This window comes from Quercus suber, unplaced genomic scaffold, assembly GCF_002906115.3.
Source record: "Quercus suber isolate HL8 unplaced genomic scaffold, Cork oak 2.0 scaffold_183, whole genome shotgun sequence".
Classification (NCBI taxonomy): Eukaryota; Viridiplantae; Streptophyta; class Magnoliopsida; order Fagales; family Fagaceae; genus Quercus; species Quercus suber.
The window spans coordinates 505,552-528,244 of record NW_027069641.1 but is presented as its reverse complement, the minus strand read 5'-3'; the positions used below and the strand labels follow the sequence as shown (position 1 = coordinate 528,244).

Genomic DNA, 22,693 nt, shown 5'->3' with positions numbered 1-22,693 from the left:
GTCCGTCGCTTTGGAGATGAACCTGTTCAAAGCCGCAACTTTGCGTTCAAGCTTTGCACGTCCTTTACTGTCCTTGGCGGTTCTAGCTTCATGATGGCCCGTATCTTCTCTGGGTTGACCTCTATTCCCCTTTGGGATACCATAAAACCCAAGAATTTTCCCGCCGTTACTCCGAATACACACTTGCTTGGATTCAGCTTCATGTTGTATGATCGTAGGGTATTGAATGTCTTTTGGAGGTCGCTCAGGTGATCATTTTCGTGTGGGCTCTTGACTAGCATGTCGTCGACGTAGACCTGTACGGTCCTCCCGATTTGGTGCGCGAACATTTTGTCCATTAATCTTTGCTACGTTGCCCCAGCATTCTTGAGTCTGAATGGCATCACCTTATAGCAAAAAAGTCCTTGGCTGGTGACGAATGACGTTTTCTCTTAATTAGAATCCTTCATCTTGATCTGATTATAGCCTGAAAAGGCATCCATAAAACTTAGGAGCTGGTGTCTGGCCGTAAAGTCGACCAGTGCATATATCCGCGGGAGGGGGTAGCTGTCCTTTGGGCATGCCTTGTTAAGGTTCGTGAAGTCGACACACATTCGCCACTTCTTGCTAGCCTTCTTGACCATGACCACGTTCGCCAACCACTCCGGGTAATATACTTCCCGAATGAAACCCGCCTCGAGTAGTTTTCTGACCTCCTCTGCTATCGCTCTGTCCCGTTCGTGAGCGAACACTCGCTTTTTCTGCTGGACGGGTGGGGTCGAGGGGTTCACGTTGAGCTTGTGTACTATGATAGAGGGATCGATCTCGGGCATGTCTTCGTGGCTCCATACGAACACGTCTTGGTTCCTCCTGAGGAATGCTGTGAGGGCCTGGCGCACCGACTGGCAGGCCAATGTCCCTATTCTAGTCGTTCGCTCTAGTTTTGACTCGTCGAGTGTTATCTCCTCCAGCTCTTCGACCGGTTTCGCGACCGTCCGCTATTCTTTTACGCACATTGTCTGATGATGATCTTCCATTTCTAGCATGGCAATGTAGCATTCTCGGGCGGCTACCTGATTCCCTCGCAACTCCCCAATCCCATGGTTCGTTGGGAACTTGATCATCAGGTGGTATGTTGATGTTGTTGCTTTCCACGAGTTGAGTGTAGGCCGTCCGAGAATACCATTGTAAGCGGATGAGCAGTCTACCACGAGGAACATTACATTCCTAGTGAGTTCTCGTGGGTAATCGCCCACTGTTACTGAGAGTGTGATGGAGCCTATTGAGAATACCCTTGTTCCTCCAAAACCGACAAGTGGAGCACTCGTTGGTATCAATTGCGCTTTGTCGATCCCCATTTGCTGGAATACTGGATAGTATAGAATGTTTATTGAGCTGCCGTTGTCGATTAATACTCGGTGGACATTGTAGTCCCCCACACGTATGCTGACAACCAGCGCGTCGTCATGTGGATGATGGAGTCTCCTTGCGTCTTCTTCAGTGAATCCAATGATAGGGCTTTCCACCCGTGCGGTATTAGGCGCAGAGCCTGTTAGCTGGATGTTCAGGACCGATTTGAGGTACGTTTTTCAAAGCTTTTTTAGAGGAACCAGTAGCCGCGGTTCCTCCCACGATCATCCTTATGTCTCCGATGGGGGGTCTAGGACGCTCGTTATCCCGTCGGGGGGCTGGCTCTTGGCGATTGAGATCCGCTCTCTCTTTGTTGATGAATTTCTGCAACTTCCCTTGTCTAATGAGAGCCTCAATCTGCTGCTTCAAGTCGTAGCAATCGGCTGTGTCGTGGCCTTGATCTCGGTGAAAACGACAATATTTGTCTCGCGGCCGCTTGCTTAGGTCGCTCTTTAGTTCCCTGGGAACGTCAGCGTCCCCTCGTCTTTGATTTGCATCAAAACTTGGTTAATCGGGGTGTTCAGAGGGGTGAAGCTCGTGAACCTTCCTCTCGGGGGCTTAGGGCGCCTTTCGTCCCTTCTGTCTCCTGTCCTTGGTCTTTTCTGCCCTTGATCCTGACGCACGTCTGCTTGCCTCTCCTTCTTCCTAGGCTTTTCCTCCCGTGCTAGTAGCGCATCTTCTACGTTCATGTACTTAGTGGCCCTGTAGAGTACCTCTGACATGGTTTTGGGGTCGTTTTTGTATAGTGAGAACAAAAACTTGCCCTTCCGCAACCCGTTCGTGAAGGCCGCCACTAGTATTTTGTTGTCGGCTTCATTGATCAAGAGCGCTTCCTTATTGAAGCGAGTTATGTAGGATCTTAATGCATCTTCCTCTCTCTGCCTGATGCTCATTAAGCATGCCGTGGATTTCTTGTACCTGTGTCCCCCTATAAAGTGCGAGGTGAACTGAGCGCTCAACTCTTTGAAAGTGCTGATGGAGTTCGGCGTCAGCCGACTAAACCAAATTCTCGCGGGACCCTTCAGTGTTGTGGGGAAGGCCCTACACATGATTTCGTCTGGTACCCCTTGTAGATGCATCAAGGTCTTGAATGTCTCCAGGTGGTCTAGGGGATCCTTGACTCCATTATAACTCTCTATCTGTGGCATCCGGAACTTGTACGGTAGGGGAAAGGAATTGACGGGGCCGGTCAATGGAGAGTCAGTCCGGTTCACTTGGTCGTTGAGGTCGCTGGACACTCATCCCTTTAGGGCATTCATCATGACCTCCATCTGTTCTTTCATCGCCTGCATCTCTGCGAACATAGGCGGAGGAGTCGCGTCCATGAGGGATGGGAGGCTCGTGTTTTGTTGTTCTGGCCTGCTTGGGGCATTGCTCCCTTCAGGCCCTTCTCGGTCTCTCTACATGGCGCTGGAACCTTCCTGATCCTCCCTCCGATTGTTAGGTGCTGTGTTCCTTTGACGCAACTATTCTTCTAGGTCATGATTTTGTTTGGTGAGGCGTTCCACGGCCGCGGTGAGAGTCCGAACCTGTCTCTCGAGTGCGGTTGTGGGTGGTTCCTCTCCTTGGATGTCGTTGGTGGTTGCCATCGAGTGAGTGAGCACCATGCAACCCTTCTGTCTCAGGGATGAAGCAACATCTGACCACTTTCTTCTTCTTTCCCATAGACGGCGCCAACTGATGAAGTTGAGAAATTCACCAGTGAGCCACACGATGCCTTCGCGCTCGAACGTGAACCTACACAATACAAAGAAGAAAACCGATCAAAGAGCACCGGTGTGGTGCCGGCCAAATGCCCTCCGAAGGTTAAGTCAGAAATATTCTCACAACTCTAGAGTGCTAGAGAGGGTAAATCATGCGTACCTTTATTGGTGAGAGTATTGGGGCTTTTATAGTAGCCGAAAGTTTTCCCTTTTTCGCTTGGAGTCGAAGTCCTTTCCTTGTAGAAATCATCTTTTTTAGAGTCTGAAACGTGGTGGACAGATCTTCTCCTTATAGGGAAGATCTTCACCAATATATGAAAATTCTAGAATCCAGGTTGCGCGAGGACTCTGTTTAAGGCTTTTCGAGAATGGGCCAAAGTATTCCCATTAAGAGGTCCAACAGGCCCGTGGCCGATCAGCCCATCTTTCTTCCCTCCGTCCATCTCAGGTCCGTCCACGTAAAGCCTTGCATGAATAACAGGCTCGCCTCTTTTTTGGCTCGCGGACTATTGTTAGCCCGTCCATTCACTCTAGGCATCCTAGCCCGTATTTTCTCCCTTTCATTATGTATTTGATTCTTTTTCTCAATTATATAAGAAAATTCAAATAAATACATGATAAATTGTGATTGGCAAAATACTAAAAATAAGATAGAAGATTTGTATAAGTGTATTCCAAATCTACCTAATAAATAACCAATTAGGTTCAAAATTTGGATAATTTGGAAAATTACAAAATTTGAGCTAATCTTAGTTTGTACATGAAATCAAAATGGCTCAAGTTATAAACTTCTCGGTAGAAAAATGGACAATTGTTCTCAATTCAAAGGGGTCTACCTTCACAATTGGATTTACGCCACTTTGGGAGGATTTTTCAAAACTTAAAACGGACCAATCAGTTTTTGGCAACCCACAAGCAGGATGGCAGAGCCATCATCACAGACAATAACGAAAGATGGCTTAATGGTTTTTCTAGAAATAAAAGCACCACGTTAAGCATTATAGCAAAATTGTGAAAGTTATGTGAGGGCCTAACATGGCAATGGAATCCAATATCCACAAGCTTTTCATAGAGTAGATGCCCAATTGGTTATCTCTCCCCGAGAGAGACTCTATCCTACGGTTGTGAATAAGTTAAGTCGAGCTAAGTTTTAAATTTTTAGATTTGTTTATTTTATTTTATTTTATATTGAACATAAGTCAAGCTTGAACTCATTACTAAACAAGATTATATGTTTAAATTTAGACTTTTTTTGTTGAACAAGTCTGAATTTATTCATGAGGTTCTTGATTAAATATATATATATTTTTTTCATATAGAATAAGAGCATGACAAAAATAAATATGAAATAAAATTACCATTCACAAATCTATGAATCAATTTTTACCACGAAGGTCTATTTGTATTATCAATGAACTTCAAATAATAATTTAATGTCATATAAGCCTATCTATAAGCATATACAATTAAATCTCAAGTCTCTATAAGTATATTTTTAAACAAATATAAATATAATATATAGCTAAATTGAGCTTCATGTTTGCAAAATTATATTCACGAACACATTATTATGTTTGACTTTGGATGTTTAAATTGTTGAGCCTAAACTTGGACTTGGGCTAAGTTTGACTCGTTTGCTAAACAAATAAATATTAATAAGCATTTTCTTGAGCTTTTTTTTTTATTTAATTAATTAATTTATTTTTTTATAGAAACACACACACGTAAGAGTGAGAGAATAAGATTCTAATACAAAAATACACATCAAACTTCATTAAAAAAATCATGATAACTTTTAAAAGAGTTATCATGACAAGTTATATTATACATAACACAATCTTGAGCAAAGCTTGAATTGTTCACACAAACAACTTAATTGGTTCATGTTAGGTTCTAAGGTCTTAGGATTTTATGTATTTAGAACTCTAATTTGTAATGTTGGCAAACCATGATCAAAACATTGTATTTAGTCTTATTTAGACTTGCTCAAAGTTGGTTTAATATTGTAAAGTTGGAATCGAGTGGCTGCAGAAGTACTTGGGACTTTCGGCCTGGCTCGATCGATCGAAGAATAGACTCGATCGATCGAAAATCGCATAGGTTGAATTTTCTGCAGAATTTCCAACTCAGCCCTACTTCATTAAACGTTTAGGGTTTTATGTTTTTATAAAAAAAAAAAAAAAAAAAAAAACCACTGAATGTGACAAAAATGCGATCAGTTGTGATGTTAGTATTGTTTAATTTGACGATAGAATCATCAAATGTGAGGAAAAAAAAAAACTTTCAAATGTGACAAAAGTATGGTTATATGTTATGTTGGTACTACTTAATAGGACAATGAAATTGTTAAATGTAAGAAAAAATAAGAGAACTACCGAATGTGACATGTATAATTATATGTGATGTTGGTACTGCTTAATGTGATTATAAAACTGTCAAATGTAAATAAAAAATAATGGAACTACTGAATATGCCCACCCCAAACCCACCCATTTGACACACTTAATTACGCTTAAAAGAATCAATGATATTGTTAAGGGGAGTAAAGTAGAATTTTATAAAACAAAATTTCTAAAATTGGTACCTATGTATATAATAATTAAAAAAAAAAAAATTTAGCGAGGAGTGGGGGGGTGGGGGGCATTGCCCACCAACGTCCAAGTCTCCCTCTGCCTTTAGTTGGTATGGTGTAATGTTACAATGGAATCACCAAATGTGAGTAAAAAATAGTAGTATCACCAAATATGACAAAATTACAGTCAGAGATGATATTGGTATTACTCAATGTGACGATGAAACTATTAAATGTGAGGGAAAACTATTGAATGTGACAAAAGTATAATCACATGTAATGTTGGTACTGTTCAATGTAACAATGAATGAATGTGAGAAAAAAAAATTTAGGTTACCACCAAATATAACAAAAGCATGGTCAAATGTGATGTTGATAATGCGTAATATGACAATGAAATCATCAAATGTGAGAAAACAAATAGAGAACCAACAAATATGTCAAAAATACAATCACTACTTGTGATGTTGGTACTGTCCAATGTGACAATGAGACTGTTAAATGTAAGAAAAAAAAAATTAGAGTACTACCGAATGTGATAAAAGTACGGTCAAATGTGCAAGCCAAAAGAACAAGTACCTTCCCAGCTCCCCTTACAGAACAAAACCCAATAAGATCAGTAGCAGCAACAGGAATCACGAACCCAGAAACATACTCTGGGAATGGCTTTTCTTACAGAACCCTTAAATGGTCACCAACCAAAAAGAAAAAGGAAACCACTCCACTAAATAAAAGAATAAAAAAAGACCCAGAAGAGAAAGAGAGACAAAGAAGCTGAAACAACAGATACAGTTTCTTGAAAACCTAGTTTCTGCATATATATGGAGGTTGCAAAGGTTTCTGAAAGATCAATGCTAAATTTAAGGAAAAGTGGGCGGCTTTGGTTTGTTAACTCAGTTTGAGGGGGAAACCCCAAACTTTTAATTTTCTATCGCTAATTCATTTCTTACCCAAATAACGCGATATCTTCCGGAGAAGTGCTGACAACTTTCAAAGTTTATAATCTAATACCCCAGAAGATATATTGGCAAATATTATTTTAAAAGTGGACACCTTGGCCTTAACAATGGCAATTTTGTTACGATTTCTTTTTTTTCTCCATCATAATGTTTTTATAGCAAAACCTTGAAAGTGAAGCATTTTCCATAATGTCACTTCTATTGATATTTCAATAAAGGCCTAATAATCATTATAGTTTCACAAATGATGATTTATAAAAGTAAATTACTTGTAATTTTTTTGTGTATTTGGTTATCAGGTTCATTATTGACATTATAGAATAACATAAATAATTATCTACATAAATTTTCTTTTGTATATGCTCCCTTAGTAATAATGGAATCAATTCAGATTCAAAGTGAATGCATAAAGAGTAGCTACATTTAAATAACTTTAACATCCATATAAATACATATAAGGCCATTGATCCAAAGCAGGATATTCCATAGCATCTTACCATAATGCAATTGTGAACATGTATGAGAGGAGGAAAATTCCGGGAATTTGAAGCATATTAGTTAAAATAATAATTAGGATAAATGGTTACAATGCAGCAAGAAATCCGAAATAAGGTCAGGCAACAAAAATAAGGTAAATTTGTTTGTTGTTGCTTTTAGATAAGGTTTCTTTCGCTTCTTCGAGATATGATTATTAATCCAATATCCAAAAATCACCATATGTGAAAAACACTTAATAGGACACCATATTAGCTGAGAAAGAATGTTTAAAAACAAGAAGCTATAACTCGGTATGCTCATCTCATGGAATCAAAATATAAAAAATTTAACTTTGTATTAAAATTTAACATTAGGACTAATCTGAGAATCATACCTTTATCCACCCCAAAAATGTAATTCTCTTCCAAATTGACCAAATTTTGCCAAAACCAAATATTGCACACGCGCGCGCGCACACACAACCTATCCTAACATTCATCTAACACTCAAGATGGCATAAAAGGAAATGAATTCAAATAAAACGAGTCAAATCAATTAAAGCAAATCAAATATATACAATCTAATTAATCAGTAATCAAATCAAATAGAATCAAATCATGCATTATGAAATATCATAATGTCTCTCTATCTCTCTGGAAGCCGGGTCTTCCTTTGGACAGTAGAAGTTTAGTTCCTTCTTTCTGAAGGAGAGTTTGTTTTTGTCCCTTCTTTCTGAAGGAGAGTTTATTTGTTTGCTTCTGTCTTAAGAGTGTTTGGTGTTTTCCATTATCTTTTCTTCTCTGTTTCTCTTAGGGTAACACTGTTATCTGTAGAGCTAGTGGTATTTCCTTTGTGGGGCCTTGGGAATCAGTTTCTTGTGAGCACAACTATTCGTGGTATCAAAACAATACAATCTCTATACCAAGATACAGTTCGACCATAAAGAAGAAAAGTTCCTTTGATAAAGATTGCCAAGCTATGGAGGCCGAGATAGCAACACTAGGGAGAGTAGGGGAGGGTGGTCCGGTGTTGGTGAAGCCAGCAGAGGGGATGACAGAAGGGTGTGCAGCTGGCGAGGCATTAAAGAATATTGATGTTGAGACGTTACAATTCGTTGATGGCATTAAAGAGGGTGAAGCATTGGAGAGTAGTTGTGTGGATGTGGAAGCTGAGTTACAACCATTTCAGGGAATCCAACAAATCTTGTACTCTTTATCAAAATTATCTCCTCCTATTAATGCTCCTAATGATGGGGGAGTTAATATGGAGACCGAAAATTCAATTCCTATTTCGTTTTTAGAGGCTGATTTATTTGAAATACAAATAAGGGAGAGTGATGAGGCTTTAAAGACGTATGGGAATAATGCTGAATTTAAAGGATTTCTGTTAGGATTAGTGCCCTTAAATCTTTTTGTATGATGCCATGTATGATATTAAGTGTGACATTGTGTTTGACATTATGTATGACTTAATATTATGTTTAATAAATTTGTTTTATTATTATCTGAAATAATGGTAACATGAATATTCGGACACTATCACATAGTCCATGAGATGCATAGTATGTGATTTATGTGAAGATTCACAGAAGATATAAATCACAAGTTCTTTATAAACTCAGAATTATAGTTCGTAGTCGGTGATGAAATTGGGTATTTCATCTGCGAAGACTATAACATATTAACTACGATGATTTGTCTTAATCATGGAAGTGGAGACTTCTAGTTGATGTGTTAATATGTTTTAAGAGTTAAGACATATTGAACTGGACTGCTGTGAGATTTATTATTCTCCTAAAGACTGTCAAATGAATAATAAATCTCATGACTTACATTTGCATGAACTCTTAATCTTGAGAGAATAATGGACCTGATCATAAGGTGTAGGTTGCTTTGATATATCAGGAGTGAGATCTAAAGTAACGGTCAAAACCTCAGTATATTGGGCAGCCACATTTAGTGTTGATGGAACATATATTCTCAAGATGGAATTCATAGTCTCTTAACGGAGATATAAAATATTCCATTGAGATAAGTTTAATGGGTTTGTTATTCAGAGAGTTAGGCCTAATCACTTTAGTAAGTAGTTACTAAAGTATATATTTATGAAATTAGTTTTCATAAATATATGATGAATAACTTAAAGGATTAAACCGGGTACTCAAGGATCAAGATGTAGTAATTTACAAAGTGGCAGTCTACATTAATGACTTTGTACTACTACAAATATTTTATGAAGGGGTTGCATGTATAATAAAATCTTGGGATATAATTTATAGATAAGACCTAGAGTGCAACTATATTTATATAGTGATATTAAATATAGTTAATGGTAACTTTGGACTTGTCAAGAGTTGACAGAAAAGCCTAAGACCCATTGGAGCTAGTGTCTTATTGGTCTCTTTTGGTCCTACTCCAAGCCACACACTTAAGCCCAATTGGTAAAGCCTAAAAGGCTAGCCCAATTAGATAAATTGGTTAGATACAAAGGGAAAAACGTTCAGATTTTCATATGCAAGAAACATCATTGTGAAATGGTGTGCATGTGAGTTTTTGTCACTCACTAGTCATCCCTTTGTTACCAATTGAGAGACCACACATCTTGAGCGTTAGTGGAATTGGAGTGAAGATTAAAAGTAGTCTCAAGTGCTTTAATCTTTGTTTTGAAATTCACCGCTTCAAGGTACGATCTCTTGTTCTCAAATTCTGAAATTTACTTAGTACGTGTTATCAATATCGAATGAAATAGATCCATTTAAAACTTATTTTCCGCTGCATTTATCTTTATTTCCATCAATTTCAATATGATGTAATTAATGTTCAATCAGCTACGACAGCAACTATTAAGGTTTTTAATTCGCCAACTCAGCTTGCCACCTCAGGAAAAAATCAAAGCACACGTCAGGCAGGGATTAGGGTAAAACAGGGGGGGGGGAAAAAAAACAACCTATGGAAGGAGTAAACCAAATCGGGTTGGCAGGGAGAAGGTTGTAACTGAAGTGCAAGTAGAAGGAAAACTTGGTGGAAAGAGAAGGGGAGATGCTCACCCGGAGTTACCAATCAAACATAGGCAAGTTTCTGAGGTTGAAGGTGTGTCCTATTTTTCAATGGTGAAGGCTGGTGCCTAGCTCCACCAATCACCATGAGTTGTTTAATCTGGCACTGTTATGGGCTTGGGAACCCATGTACAGTGAATGAGCTTGCGGATTTGGTGCAGGTAAAAGATCCCTTTGTCGTATTCTTAGCCGAAACATGGGCAGATGAAGTTAGGCTAAAAGAGGCGATGAGGAAAATTTAGTGTGAAAGTGTGTTTGTTTACCCAATAACTTTTAGAGGAGGTGGATCATTGCTATTCTAGGGATTGACTATTCATGTAACTGTGGAGGTTTCAGGCACAAATTACATCGATGCATTGTTTCAAAGAGATGATAGGGCTGGGATTGGATTGATCATTTGAGATTGCCAAGGTAGGGCTTGGCACAAGGTCGAAATCATCCCTCTCCCCTTAACTGTCATGGATTTTGAAACTATGGCTGCATCGAGTGCTCTATAGTTAGTTGCTCATCTAAGTTTAATTGTTGCCATCCCAGAAGGAGATTCTGACTCATTCTCTTTGATTTCTTTTAGTTTATTTAGTCATAAGGTTAAATGTTTTGCAAATTTATCTCTTTGTTTTAGGTTTTCACATATTCGTAGGGAAGGGAATATTGTAGCTCACAACCTAGTTCGACATGCATGACATGTCACTGGTTTTCAAGTGTGGATGGAAGATGTCCCATTGCACACCATTGCTATTTATCTTGTTGTTTTGCTTACTATTTAATAAAGTTCAAAGTAGCAATTCTCCCAAAAAAAAAAAAAAAAATTAGACTTAAAACCCCGAATTAGATTTCTAGAGCCTGCACTATCAATAACATTTACATAAACTATCCAAAAGACTAATTTCCCAATAAATTAAAGAAAAAAATATAAAATTATGCAAAAAGTTCCACTTAACAATCATATGATCAAACCTCAGTGCGTTCTAATTCCGTCTGCAATTGATTTCTCAATATTCAATCCAAGGATTTAAAAAAAGAAAAAATAATGTTCTATAAATTACGGACTTAATAAAAAACAAAAGAACTAAATATACAAAACAACCAACACAACGTCTCAATAGATATGGTGAGTGTGAAGACGTCTCAATAGATATGGTGAGTGTGAAGAGAGGGTAGATACTATCACAATAGAAATTTGTACTTGAAACCAAGACATCTCCAACTAGACCCGAAAAACTAAGTACAAACTGTACGCCTTTCATCTTCCTCTAACCTCACAAAAATAGTGAGTGCTTATTTATGAGTACATTCCCTCAGTTTCTCTTCGACCAAATATAAGTGAAAAGAAAAGCTGAACCTAAATACAGAACATGAAAAGGCTATCCCAACTCAAATCTATATAGATAAATAATAATAATAATAATAATAATAAAAGCACAAAAATTGCCTACTAAATCATGATTTCTGTATGATCATAATGAAAAGAAAATTGAATGACAAAGCCACTTATATATATATATATATATATTTGTTGTTGGGGTGATCTAATTGAATAGTTAATACAATATATAGGGACACAACTTGACTCAAAAGGCAATCCATGAGTTTGAGTACAACTATGTTATATCAACCACTAATTCTTTCCCATTAGTATCTAGTGTGGGACTTCATTACTTAACCAACCACATTACTCACATAAATATTCCAACAAATATCCTCCTTCACATACGAGCCTTCTACCAAATCACTTATAGCACTTTGATTAGTCTCCCCCTTGAATGACTCTTTATTTGACCATAGTTGGAGTGAACATGAGAGTCTTTCTTACACAACTATGAGTCACGAACATGCACCTAGAAGAATCCTTTACTCAACCATTGGTGAAAAGGCATGTTGAGGAAATAACACATTATGGAGACTTAAATTGAGTAGTTAATGTAATATATAAAGACATTATTTAACCACTCATTCTTTTCATTAGTATCCAATATGAAATTTTACTACTTAAACTAACCACACTAGTCATGCGTTTATATTCCAATATTTGCCAAACATAGATAAAAAATCAAATGCATCTATGGCGAAAATTCTAACATCAGACTTATGGTGCTTAAGAATAAATACCAATCAATAAAGAAATATAGGTTAAGGGAGAACACAAGAGGGGCTATTGTGAACTCAATCATACTAAATACATATCTTTCAATCAAAACATTTGTATCCTTATAATTCAAACATGAGAAAATTGAATACATGCATGTTAATTTGACCTTTTCTTTCCATAGTTTCTCAATAACCAAATAACAAATTTCAAACATAAGCACACATGATCATGTAATAATTAAAACCAATTTTTTTTTAATAAGTAAAACTAACTAAAAGAGAAACATATGAATATATGAAGAACTTAACAAACGTTGTAGGTGAAGATGCTGTGATGGGTTTGGCTACTAAGAAAATAAAGTTTGGAATATTTTTAATATTTCCTCAACTTCTCTATGAAAAGAAAATTTGAACCTAAATACAAACCATGATAATGCGTTCCAAACTCAAAAGTAAAAACCCCAAATATAAAAAAGTCTAGCTCTGAAACAAGTCCAAAGTCGTAACACTGATTTTTGGCTTACCAAAAATTGTGTACAACTAAACACTACTCCAAGGCCTCTTCACACTTTTTAATACAAACTAAACCGTGAGTTTTGGCCTGTTGAGTGTTGTGAAATGGTGAGCCTTGGCTGAAACGGAGAGTTTTGGCTCACCCTAACGTATGCACACAATACACTATTCCAAAACACCACAAACAGAGAGTTTTAACACGTTAAATGGTATAAGTTATCAAATGTGTGTGACAAATTCTATGTGAAAAGAAAAAAAAAATTAGCTACCACAAAATTGTGAACTTACTATTAATATGCACACAATACTATCATGTGTTACTTGTTACAAAAGTGACTAAAAGCTAAAAAGATCTTTTAAAAAATAGCTAAACAAGTGTCGTAACAAACCCACCGTTGATTTTGACAACTGTCTAATGTCACCATGTCATCGTCTAACATTTGGAATACAAATTGACAGAATTGCAGCTTAATGTGAAGTGAATTATTAAGTGATAAAAGTAAAAATTCTGTCATGTGTAACATTAATATCATCTAAAGTGATAAAACCAAAAAAATAAAATAAAGAAAGGAGTTTTTATTTTATTTTTTACAAGATAAAATTTCTACTCTAGTCTAATCTAAGTGTATATATGTGTAAAGATCTTTCTTGGAGGCTTGAACCCTGGCCTTCCCTTCACACCTTACAAGCATTTATACTTGTGAAGTAACTATCGTACCAAGGGTACGCGGTGGTAAAACAAAAGAGTTACTATCATTCCGTCCCCTTATTATATTATATTAAATCATTAAAAAGGAAAAAATCAACATTAAATAAAGAAAATAACTAATGTGAAAATGTTATATCATGTTAACTATTAAAGTTTTCCTCAAAAAACTAAACATAATAACTATTAAAGATACCATATCCACACAAAAATGTGTGGGTATTGTAGGATTCACAACAAAATGAAACAAAGCATTTGATTTTTGAAAGGGCACCGATAACTACTAAATTAAGCAACCATAAAGTCAACGATCCCAGGGACATATCCAAGCTGGTTCAACCTGTTGCAACAAAGAAAGGCATCCAGTGAGAACACTTATAGTAAAATTGATTAAAAATAAGTAACCCATGAAAGAAACATATCACAAACTCTACATTTTACAAGTGCAGTCCAAGTAAAACCTCCAGCTTTCAACATCTAACCTTTCTAGGAAAAGAAGCTATTGTAATATATCAAATATAGATATAGAGATTAAAATTAGGACAAATTTTCCTCTTAAAAAATTTTGGGAGAACCTCCTCCAATCTATATTATATTATGGTGGTATATAAAACTATTCATGTGTATTAAACCACATAATTCATTAAATTATTTAAACAAGTGACACAATTATTTAAGTAGGTCATGTGACTAAAAAAATAAGTGGATAGTTTTTTGCGTTGTCATGAAGTGGGTAGAAGGAACTTCCCTCCAAACTAGTTTGGAGAAAATCTCTATCCTTAAACTAAAAAAAAAAAAAAAAAAATTAAACCGGTTTGTTAAACTTTGAGAAATTGAATTCTCCTTTGCAAGTGTGATTGACTAAGCAACTTAGGTGTAATTACCCAAGATTCAATCTTTTTCATCACCAAACTCTTCCTAAAAGAAGAGCCATTAAGAAATGTTTTAAAAAATGCTATTTTTGTGCTAAATTTCTAAAGATCCATCAAATAGGCATGAGAGTTCAAAAACCTTCTATCCTACATCACAAACTTTTTTACCCCCCTTTTTTTTTTTACTTCTTGGTTTTTGGGCTGTCAGATTTACTGACCAGGGATTAAGTCCATAGAATGTCCTTTTTACAGTAATCCCACAAAATGAACAAAAGCATAACTTGTTTTGAACTGCTAAATAATCCTCTTATTTAAAGCAACTTATAATCAAAATAGGTAACCACTCATCATATATATTTCTCTCCAATCTAGTTTAAAGAAAAACCCTATAAACTTATCATATATATTTATATTGAGTGTGAATTTTGAAAATCTAACAGTTATATTACATATTTTTATTACATCCATAATGTTTACAAAATTTCAAGAAAATAAAAAATCAATTGCTATGTAATCAAATAAAAGTTATAATTTCAAGTTTTTGTAATCGAAAGTTGTATATAAAAAATAATTTAATTGATTAAATAGTAAATAATATCCGATTTAAATGAACTTTGATATGCATGTTAAGAATATAAGAAACATGAAATTCAATGGTTAGATTTTCAAAATTCACACTCAAAAAAGAAAGAAATGAGAAGTTTGAAGAGTTTCTCTCCAAATTAGCTTGGTGAGAAACTTTGTTCATCATGTAATATGAGAAAGAGAGAGAGAGAGGGAGAGTGAGAGAGGATACCGTTAAGAATTCAAGTTGACATGTCAAAGAACCCCTGGGAAAATCTAACATCTCCCAGCGAAAAAAAAATTCTTTCTCCCAATTCGATACACCATTATGGATTCCCATTGTTTTCAAGACTTGTGCATTCTTTAGAATATATTTGACAAGTTCAAGTTCATGATCCAAGAAGCTAAATCTTACAAAATAAAAACTTTGAAGGCGTGATTCTAGACATTTAGGAACTTCTTGTGGCTCTATCCAGCATGACTCATGTGGTCCTTCAATGTCCATCTGATGAAAACAGACCAGTCATTTAAAAAAAAGAAAAGAAAAAAAAATTACGCGTAATTAAATGAAATAATCTTATAAACCAAACTGACCTTATTAAGAGTAAGGGTCTCAAGATTATGAGCACTTTGAAGCAAATTTAGCAGTATTTGCCATTTGCAGCATTTTACTTTAAGTTGCAGCGATCTCAAATTATTAAACATGGGAAGATAAAAACCAGGACCAAGAGGCTACACATGCAGTGAAAAACCAAATTATTCATCTATAATGTTTGTTTAACATTATATAATAAACAAAAATTAACATAAGCAATCTAGAACGTACTAAGAATTATAGTTGAAAGGAAATTAAGTACCTTGTTATAACGCAAGGTCAAACTTTGAACATTAGGGAGCACACTAAGAAGCTTGAGCATGCAGTTACAGAAATTTCCATGTTCACATAAATTAAACATATTGGCTTGAATTATGTTGGTAACGTCATGTAGCAAATAACCATGGCAATTTCGATCCCACAGCAAGAGATGCTTAAGACTGGGTGCGTTTAACTCAAGTCGAAATCTAGGATCTTGTACTTGATTATCGAAGAAGAACAACCTCAGTGTAGGGTGAGAGATTTTAAAACTGATCATATTATCTTGTTGATAACGCCAGACGATCAATTTTAGGAGGTTTGGGGAACCAGTCAAGAGCCTATGAAAAGATTCCTCGTCTGTGTACTTAATTCTGAGAAGACCAAGACACAGGAGATTTGGAAGATGAATTGATGAAGGACAATTGACAATAATATCACCATGCACCATCAAAGTCTTGAGTGATTTGCAACTAAAAAGACTTGGAGGCAACTCTAATGGTTGGCTTCGAGTACGAACACGAAATAGATGGATTTCTTCCACATGGTGCCCTATTGCATAACTAATCCATGTATGGAGATGGGTTGGATCAATGAAATAATAGGGGCTGAGTAGGAGTCGGAATTTCTTTAGAGGAACTGGTTCGCGGAGAGCCAAAACTCTGCATACAAATTGCGTAAACATCATGTTAAGGTCATTATTACCATGATTATCGCCTTGGTTCTGTTGTCTTTCAGCAGTGTCTTGGAAATCAAGAGAGGGGACCATAGTCCAGACCGGCTTCCACCTTGTTGACAAAGTTGCTGTGGCCACGGTTTGTTTGGTTTGGAGGAATGAAAGGATGTGACACAGAAGAGAGTCCGGCAGATCGCTGATCCTGTCCACCTCGTCACATTTTTCTACTTCTGAGTTTGATTCAGTGGCCATCTCGTCTTAGGATTTGCAGCACAGCTACACTACTGTTACATATTTCATTTCTCAGTATAAAAATGGTGTGTAAATTGGAGATAATCATAAAGAAGATGATAGAAATCACTGACCTGAAACGCTGAAGATATTGAGACAAGCCCTTGTTGGAAGAGGACGAAGTTGGCAGTGCCTGTTTGGGGGTTCGGAGTGAGAGGGGAGGTGAAATGTATTGGGATGGGAGTCTAGAAGAGAGAAATGGTGAAGGGGAATCTTTATCTCTTGTTCATTTATACTATAGTTTTTGTCTAGGGTAAAACTTTATTAGGTAACTTTTAATAAATTTAAAATTCTTTTTACAAAAAAATTTTAAATAATCTAAAATAAATTAATACTTTTTTTATTTATATATCATAATTTTGTATTTTATTATTGTATAATCTCATATCCAAATACTTATAAATTGAAATTCCCGCCAAAAGCCTTATAACCCATCCAATCGGCACCTCCCAGTACGTTCATGATATCTAAGGTTCAAATTCTATCTCTTCCATTATAAATATGGAAATATCCAAAAATAAATAAAATCCCGCTTGCACTAACCAATGATATAAATTTATTTGGATTTCTATAACAACTAAATGTGGTACTTAGTACTTAGGAATCGATAAGAACCGAGACCTTGAAGTCTTGAACTTACACAATTAAACCAAACCATCTAAGTATATATGCAAGTTTTATATAACAATTAAAATGGCATCATTTTGACGAGAGTAATTAAAACTAAAGGCATTTTTTGAAGTCGGAAGCATCATTTCAAAAACAAATTTTAAAAATGTGAGCAACCATAAGGTTCATTACATTAAAAATGAGAGTAAGTCAAGGGTCGTCTTTTTGATAATAATAAAAAAAATAAAATAAAATTTTAAAGACGTGTGTCCGCTTTTTTTATTTTTATTTTTTAACTATTTTATAAATATTAGTATATAACATGTGCATATGCACAGTACAATTAAAAAAATTACAATTACACACATATATGGATTCAAATTACTATCTCCTCTCTCTGTCTCTATCTTTGTCTCTGTCTCTCTGTCTCTCTCTCTGTTTTATTTTTTATTTTAATTTCTTTTGGATATATGCATGAGTTTACTCTTTCTTTCTTTCTTTCTTTTTTCTTTTTTTTTTTTATTGAGTTGCTAATGATTTATCTATATTAGACCCTTCGTCTTTTGCATCTCATTAGCTCACCTAGAACAAAAATTTAAATAAATAAATAAATAAACAGGACATATAACACAAAATTAGACAACAATTAGAATTAAATTTAAAACCTAATTAGATTTTCTCTCAACTTTACCTATTAACATATATGTGTATAATCTGTGCATATGCACGGTACAATTAAAAATAACACAATTACACATATGTATTCAAATTATACATTGTTTAAGTCATAAATATATACGTGAGTTTTACTCTTTCTTTCTTATTATTTTATTTTTTGAATATACACATGAGTTTACTCTTTTTTATTGGGTTTTTTTTTTAATGGTTTGTTTATATTTAACTCTTCATCTTTTGTACAACATCAACTCACCTAGAAATTAAAAAAATATATAGATAGGACATATGGCAAAAAATTAGATTACAATTAAAATCCAATTTGAAATCTAATTGAAATCCAAATTAACTCTTCATCTTTAGCAATATATATTACTAAATAAATACTTCATCTCTCCCTTGGGCTTGAACTCAAACCTCTATTCCACACTTATTGCATGGGTAGGCACGATCCTATCAACTCATCTGGCGATACTATTGTCCACATTTAATAACAAAGTCTATATGGATATCATTTTGAAAAATGCCATGTCTATAATATTTTCACAATAAATCCTTAGTGTGAGGTTGTTACTCACAATTACAGATGGGCAAAAAAAGTCATTTAAGTTGTGACTTTAAATTAAAACCAATATCAATTTATCACTTATGATTTGTTATGTACATAAGACTTTTCAATAATTTTTGGCGCACGAAATATCAAATATTCTATACACTATATATATATATATAGAGAGAGAGAGAGAGAGAGAGAGAGGAAAAAGAAAGAAACAAAAGAAGCATTATGCTTTCTTTCCTTTTCCCTTTTTTTTTTTTTTTTTAAATTTGTTTTATGAGCATAGAAGCTTTACACTAAAAGGTAGAAGAGGACAAAGATTGGATAGTATAGATACATGAGTGACATACATGGTAAAATTTAAAAGTGTTTTTATTGCAAAATTAGGAATCACAAGATCGAATGAAAAAAAAAATTCTAATTTTAAATTGGATAGTTGGGGATTGAGGGATTTGAAGAAACTAATATCAATCATGTAAAGCAATTAAATTGAAAAAAAAAAAAGGGTACTCTGTAAAAAGGTCATTGGGCATTTTAAGACTGAAAAATTACAAAGAAGTGTTACATATACATCAAATATTATTTTTCCAACTTTTTGTGTTTCGGTTTATGCACTACTAATCATAATATGTCAAGTGTTTGATTTTTTTTTTTTTTTTTTTGGAAAATTTGGCTTTTCTTTACCGATATTTTTCCTTGGTGCAATCAAATTGTTACCTTATTCTCTCAAATAAGAATCTTTGACCATTTTTCCCATAATATCCTTTATCTTTAAGTGATTGCTAATTATGCATTTCAATCTTTTTTAATTTTATAGCATTAATGTTTTACCATGTATGTCACTCATGCATATCTATACTAGCCCAATCGTTGCCTCTTACTTTTAAAGTGCAATGCTTCTTTCTCCGAAAAAGGAAATAAAATAAAATGCAATGCTTTTTAAGTAAAAGTGTAACGCTCTTCAATAAACCAAAACAGATAAGTATAACGCTTCTTTTGTTTCTCTAACTTCCCATAAAAGAAAAAAAAAAGTGTAACGCTTTTTTTTCCCCTTATTTAATGTTAGTTGTCTTTTTTAATTCTCTTCCCCCCCCCCCCCCCCCTTTTTCCTTCCTTTGAGCTGATGATCCAAATTTTAAAATGAAAAAAAAAAAAAAAAAATCAAACACTTGACATATTATGATTAGTAGTGCATAAACCGAAACACAAAAAGTTGGAAAAATAATATTTGATGTATATGTAACACTTCTTTGTAATTTTTCAGNACACTTTAACACATGACTGTATACACACACAAAACGCTAGAGTTGCATTTTTTTTTAGCCACATTTACAAAAAATGCGGCTATAGTTGCCCTATTGCCACATTTGTTATAAGTGTGGCTAAAACGATATATCTATAGCCGCGTTTTAGAAAACACAGCCATAGGGAATTTATGTAGCCACGTTTATAACGTTTGTAGCGGGATTTTATTGGGTACGGCCTATGGCCGCATTTAAAAAACGCGGCTATATGTCCAGTCGATTTTTTTATTTTATTATTATTTATATATATATATATATATAAAGATGTCCTATAGTTGCGTTTGGTAAACGCAGCCATAGGCACACCTAAAGACGCGTTTTTTAGAAACGCAACTATAGTGTTGTCTGTAGCCGCATGTTTCAATCGCGGCTATAGGTTGAATAATTTTTTTTTAAAGGGTCTATAGTCGCATTTTTAAAATTTGGGTTAAAGCATGTCTATAATTGTGTTTCTTTAAACGCGGCTACAGGTTTGGTATATTAAAAAAAAAAAAAAACCCTCAATATCACCTTTTATCGCTGTTCGAACACCTTAACCCAATCTGCGACATCGTTGTTCACACCCTAACCCAATCTGCAACTCCCAAACCCTCACCCCCGGTCCACCCCTCTCTACCACCAATCCTCCTCACCGTGTTGTTGCTGACGAAGCCCAAGCCTCCATTACCAGCGCTGCCATCTCACCTAGTAGCGCCGTCACCCTTCCTTGGGTTTCTCCCTCTCTCTCTCTCTCTCTCTCAAAGACCTTCTCAATCTCACTCTAAACACTCTCTCCAAGTCTCAATCTCACTCAAGACACTCTCACAATCTACCTAATAGTAAGATTTTAAATGTTTTTGTTTTGATTTTTGGTTTAGGGTTTTGATTTTGGGTATTTGTAAAGTTGAGGTTTAATTGGATTTTTTTTAGGGATTTGCTACATGGGGTTTTTATATTTTATTGTTTTCTTTTAGGAACAAAACAACCTCTCTCTCAATCTCAAGTGTACCCGCTCTGATACTAATTGAAAGTTCAAAAAGCATATAAAATACTATGAACGTTTAGACCCTCAATTACAAAATTATCAATTCAAGTTTAATGTCAAACAATATACGTGTGAAAAATGAGAATAAGCTAAAACAGAATTGATAAGACAATCTAAACCAAATAAAACCACAACTACAATAGAAATTAAATAGCAAAGATTAAGGGAAGAAAGGTGCAAACACAAGGACAACATAGCGATGTATTATCGAAGAGGAAACCGAAGCCTTTAGCGTAAAACCTCTCCACCGCCCTCCAAGCAGTTAATAATCAACTAGAAAATGAAGTTGGGATACATGAACAGCAAAAGACCCTCCAAACCTAATTTACCCAGTGTATCTAAACCCTCCAAGCTTCTTGCTCCAACGAGGTTATACCGAACCTTTGTCTTCTCTAGCTTACCGGATTCCACTATAGCCCATAGCATCAACCAATATCAATTGGTCCATTTCTAACTACTTCCCAAGTACCAAATAGTCTTCTCACATATATGGGTATGGTGAGAAAATGATTTAGGTAATGAACCTCTCAAAAATGTAACAATGGAGAGGATGAGAGTAGAGGAATTTGAAGAGTCACTATGTAAAGATTGTGGATGAGTCAATCTTGTTTTTCTCTAAGATTTCTCTCTCAAAATTCTCTCTAAAAGCTCTCTACATTTCGTGAGTATAAGGGGTATTTATACTAAGATGAGAAAGGAATGTGAAGAGTCAGTTTTTCCAAAACAAAGCTGGCTGGCGACTTGGCCTCGCGACTTGACTGAGTCGCAAGTTCAAGCCACGAGCTAACTAAATAGCTAGTCTGGACTTTTTGTCCTGTAATGCTACAGTTAGCATGACAGTTCAGCTTCTCTACTTGCTTCACTTGTGTGCATCTTTTGGCGGCTTACCAGTTGCGAGCTACCCGCGAGATCTAATCGTAAGTCTCTGCTTCACTGCACAATCTTGAGCATTTCTTCACACTCTCTTACACATTACCCTTACATGATTTACACCTAAATACAAGGTTTATGCTGAATTACAAGAAAATTTGACACAAAATAAAGCCAACAAGATGGTTGATTAAATTCAACCTTATAAGTACATTAGACAAATCCTTATCTCACCATACCCATATCTGTGAGAAGGTCTTTTGGTGCTTGGGAAGCAGTTCAGAAGGGACCAATTTATTTTGGTTGATGCAATGGGCGATTGCGGGATCCGATAAGCTAGAAAAGATAAGGTTTGGCGTAACCCTGTTAGAGAAAGAAGCTTGGAGGGCTTAGGTATATTGGGTAGATTAGGTTTGGAGGGTCTTCTGCTATTCATGTATCTTAACTTTATTCTCTAGTGGATTATTGACCGCTTGAAGGGTGGCGGGGAGATTTTTCGCTGAGGACTTTAGTTTCCTCTTCGATAACACATCGTTGTGTGTTTTTTGTATTTGCATTTCTCTTCCCTTAATCTTTACCTTTTAATTACTGTTGTGGTTGTGATTAAATTCAGTTTAGGTTGTTTTACCAATTCTATTTTAACTTATTTTCATATTTTGCACATATATTGTTTGATTATAGGCTAGTGTTGGTAATTTGTAAATTGAGGATTTAAACATTCATTGGTGTTTTACACATTATTTGAACATTCAGTTTTTATGGGGCTTTTCAAAGAGAGAAGAGAGTGTGCCTCTTTTGTATCTAGGGTTTTGTATTCAAAAGCTTTCTAAAGTCTTCTACTAGTGTTATTTCTTGAAGAATCTCAAGATCCGATGTTGTAGAAGTTGTTGCATACAAGATCAACATTTAAGGAAATCCAAAACCTTTGAGTGGAGTC

General features: G+C 35.4%; 2 protein-coding genes across 2 annotated transcripts; both read right to left on the bottom strand.

Moving 5' to 3' along the window:
- Positions 1-1,515: 1,515 nt before the first annotated feature.
- LOC136069674 (uncharacterized) lies at positions 1,516-2,537 on the bottom strand. The gene is made up of 2 exons (XM_065778431.1): positions 1,933-2,537; positions 1,516-1,873 (listed from the first exon to the last, which is right to left on the bottom strand). The coding sequence occupies exons 1-2, from the start codon at positions 2,535-2,537 to the stop codon at positions 1,516-1,518; spliced, it is 963 nt and encodes a 320-aa protein (XP_065634503.1).
- Positions 2,538-13,750: 11,213 nt separating this feature from the next.
- Positions 13,751-16,679, bottom strand: LOC136069673 (F-box/FBD/LRR-repeat protein At4g00160-like). Its single transcript, XM_065778430.1, has 4 exons — positions 15,756-16,679; positions 15,493-15,630; positions 15,180-15,403; positions 13,751-13,802 (listed from the first exon to the last, which is right to left on the bottom strand). The coding sequence occupies exons 1-4, from the start codon at positions 16,677-16,679 to the stop codon at positions 13,751-13,753; spliced, it is 1,338 nt and encodes a 445-aa protein (XP_065634502.1).
- Between the last annotated feature and the right edge of the window lie 6,014 nt (positions 16,680-22,693).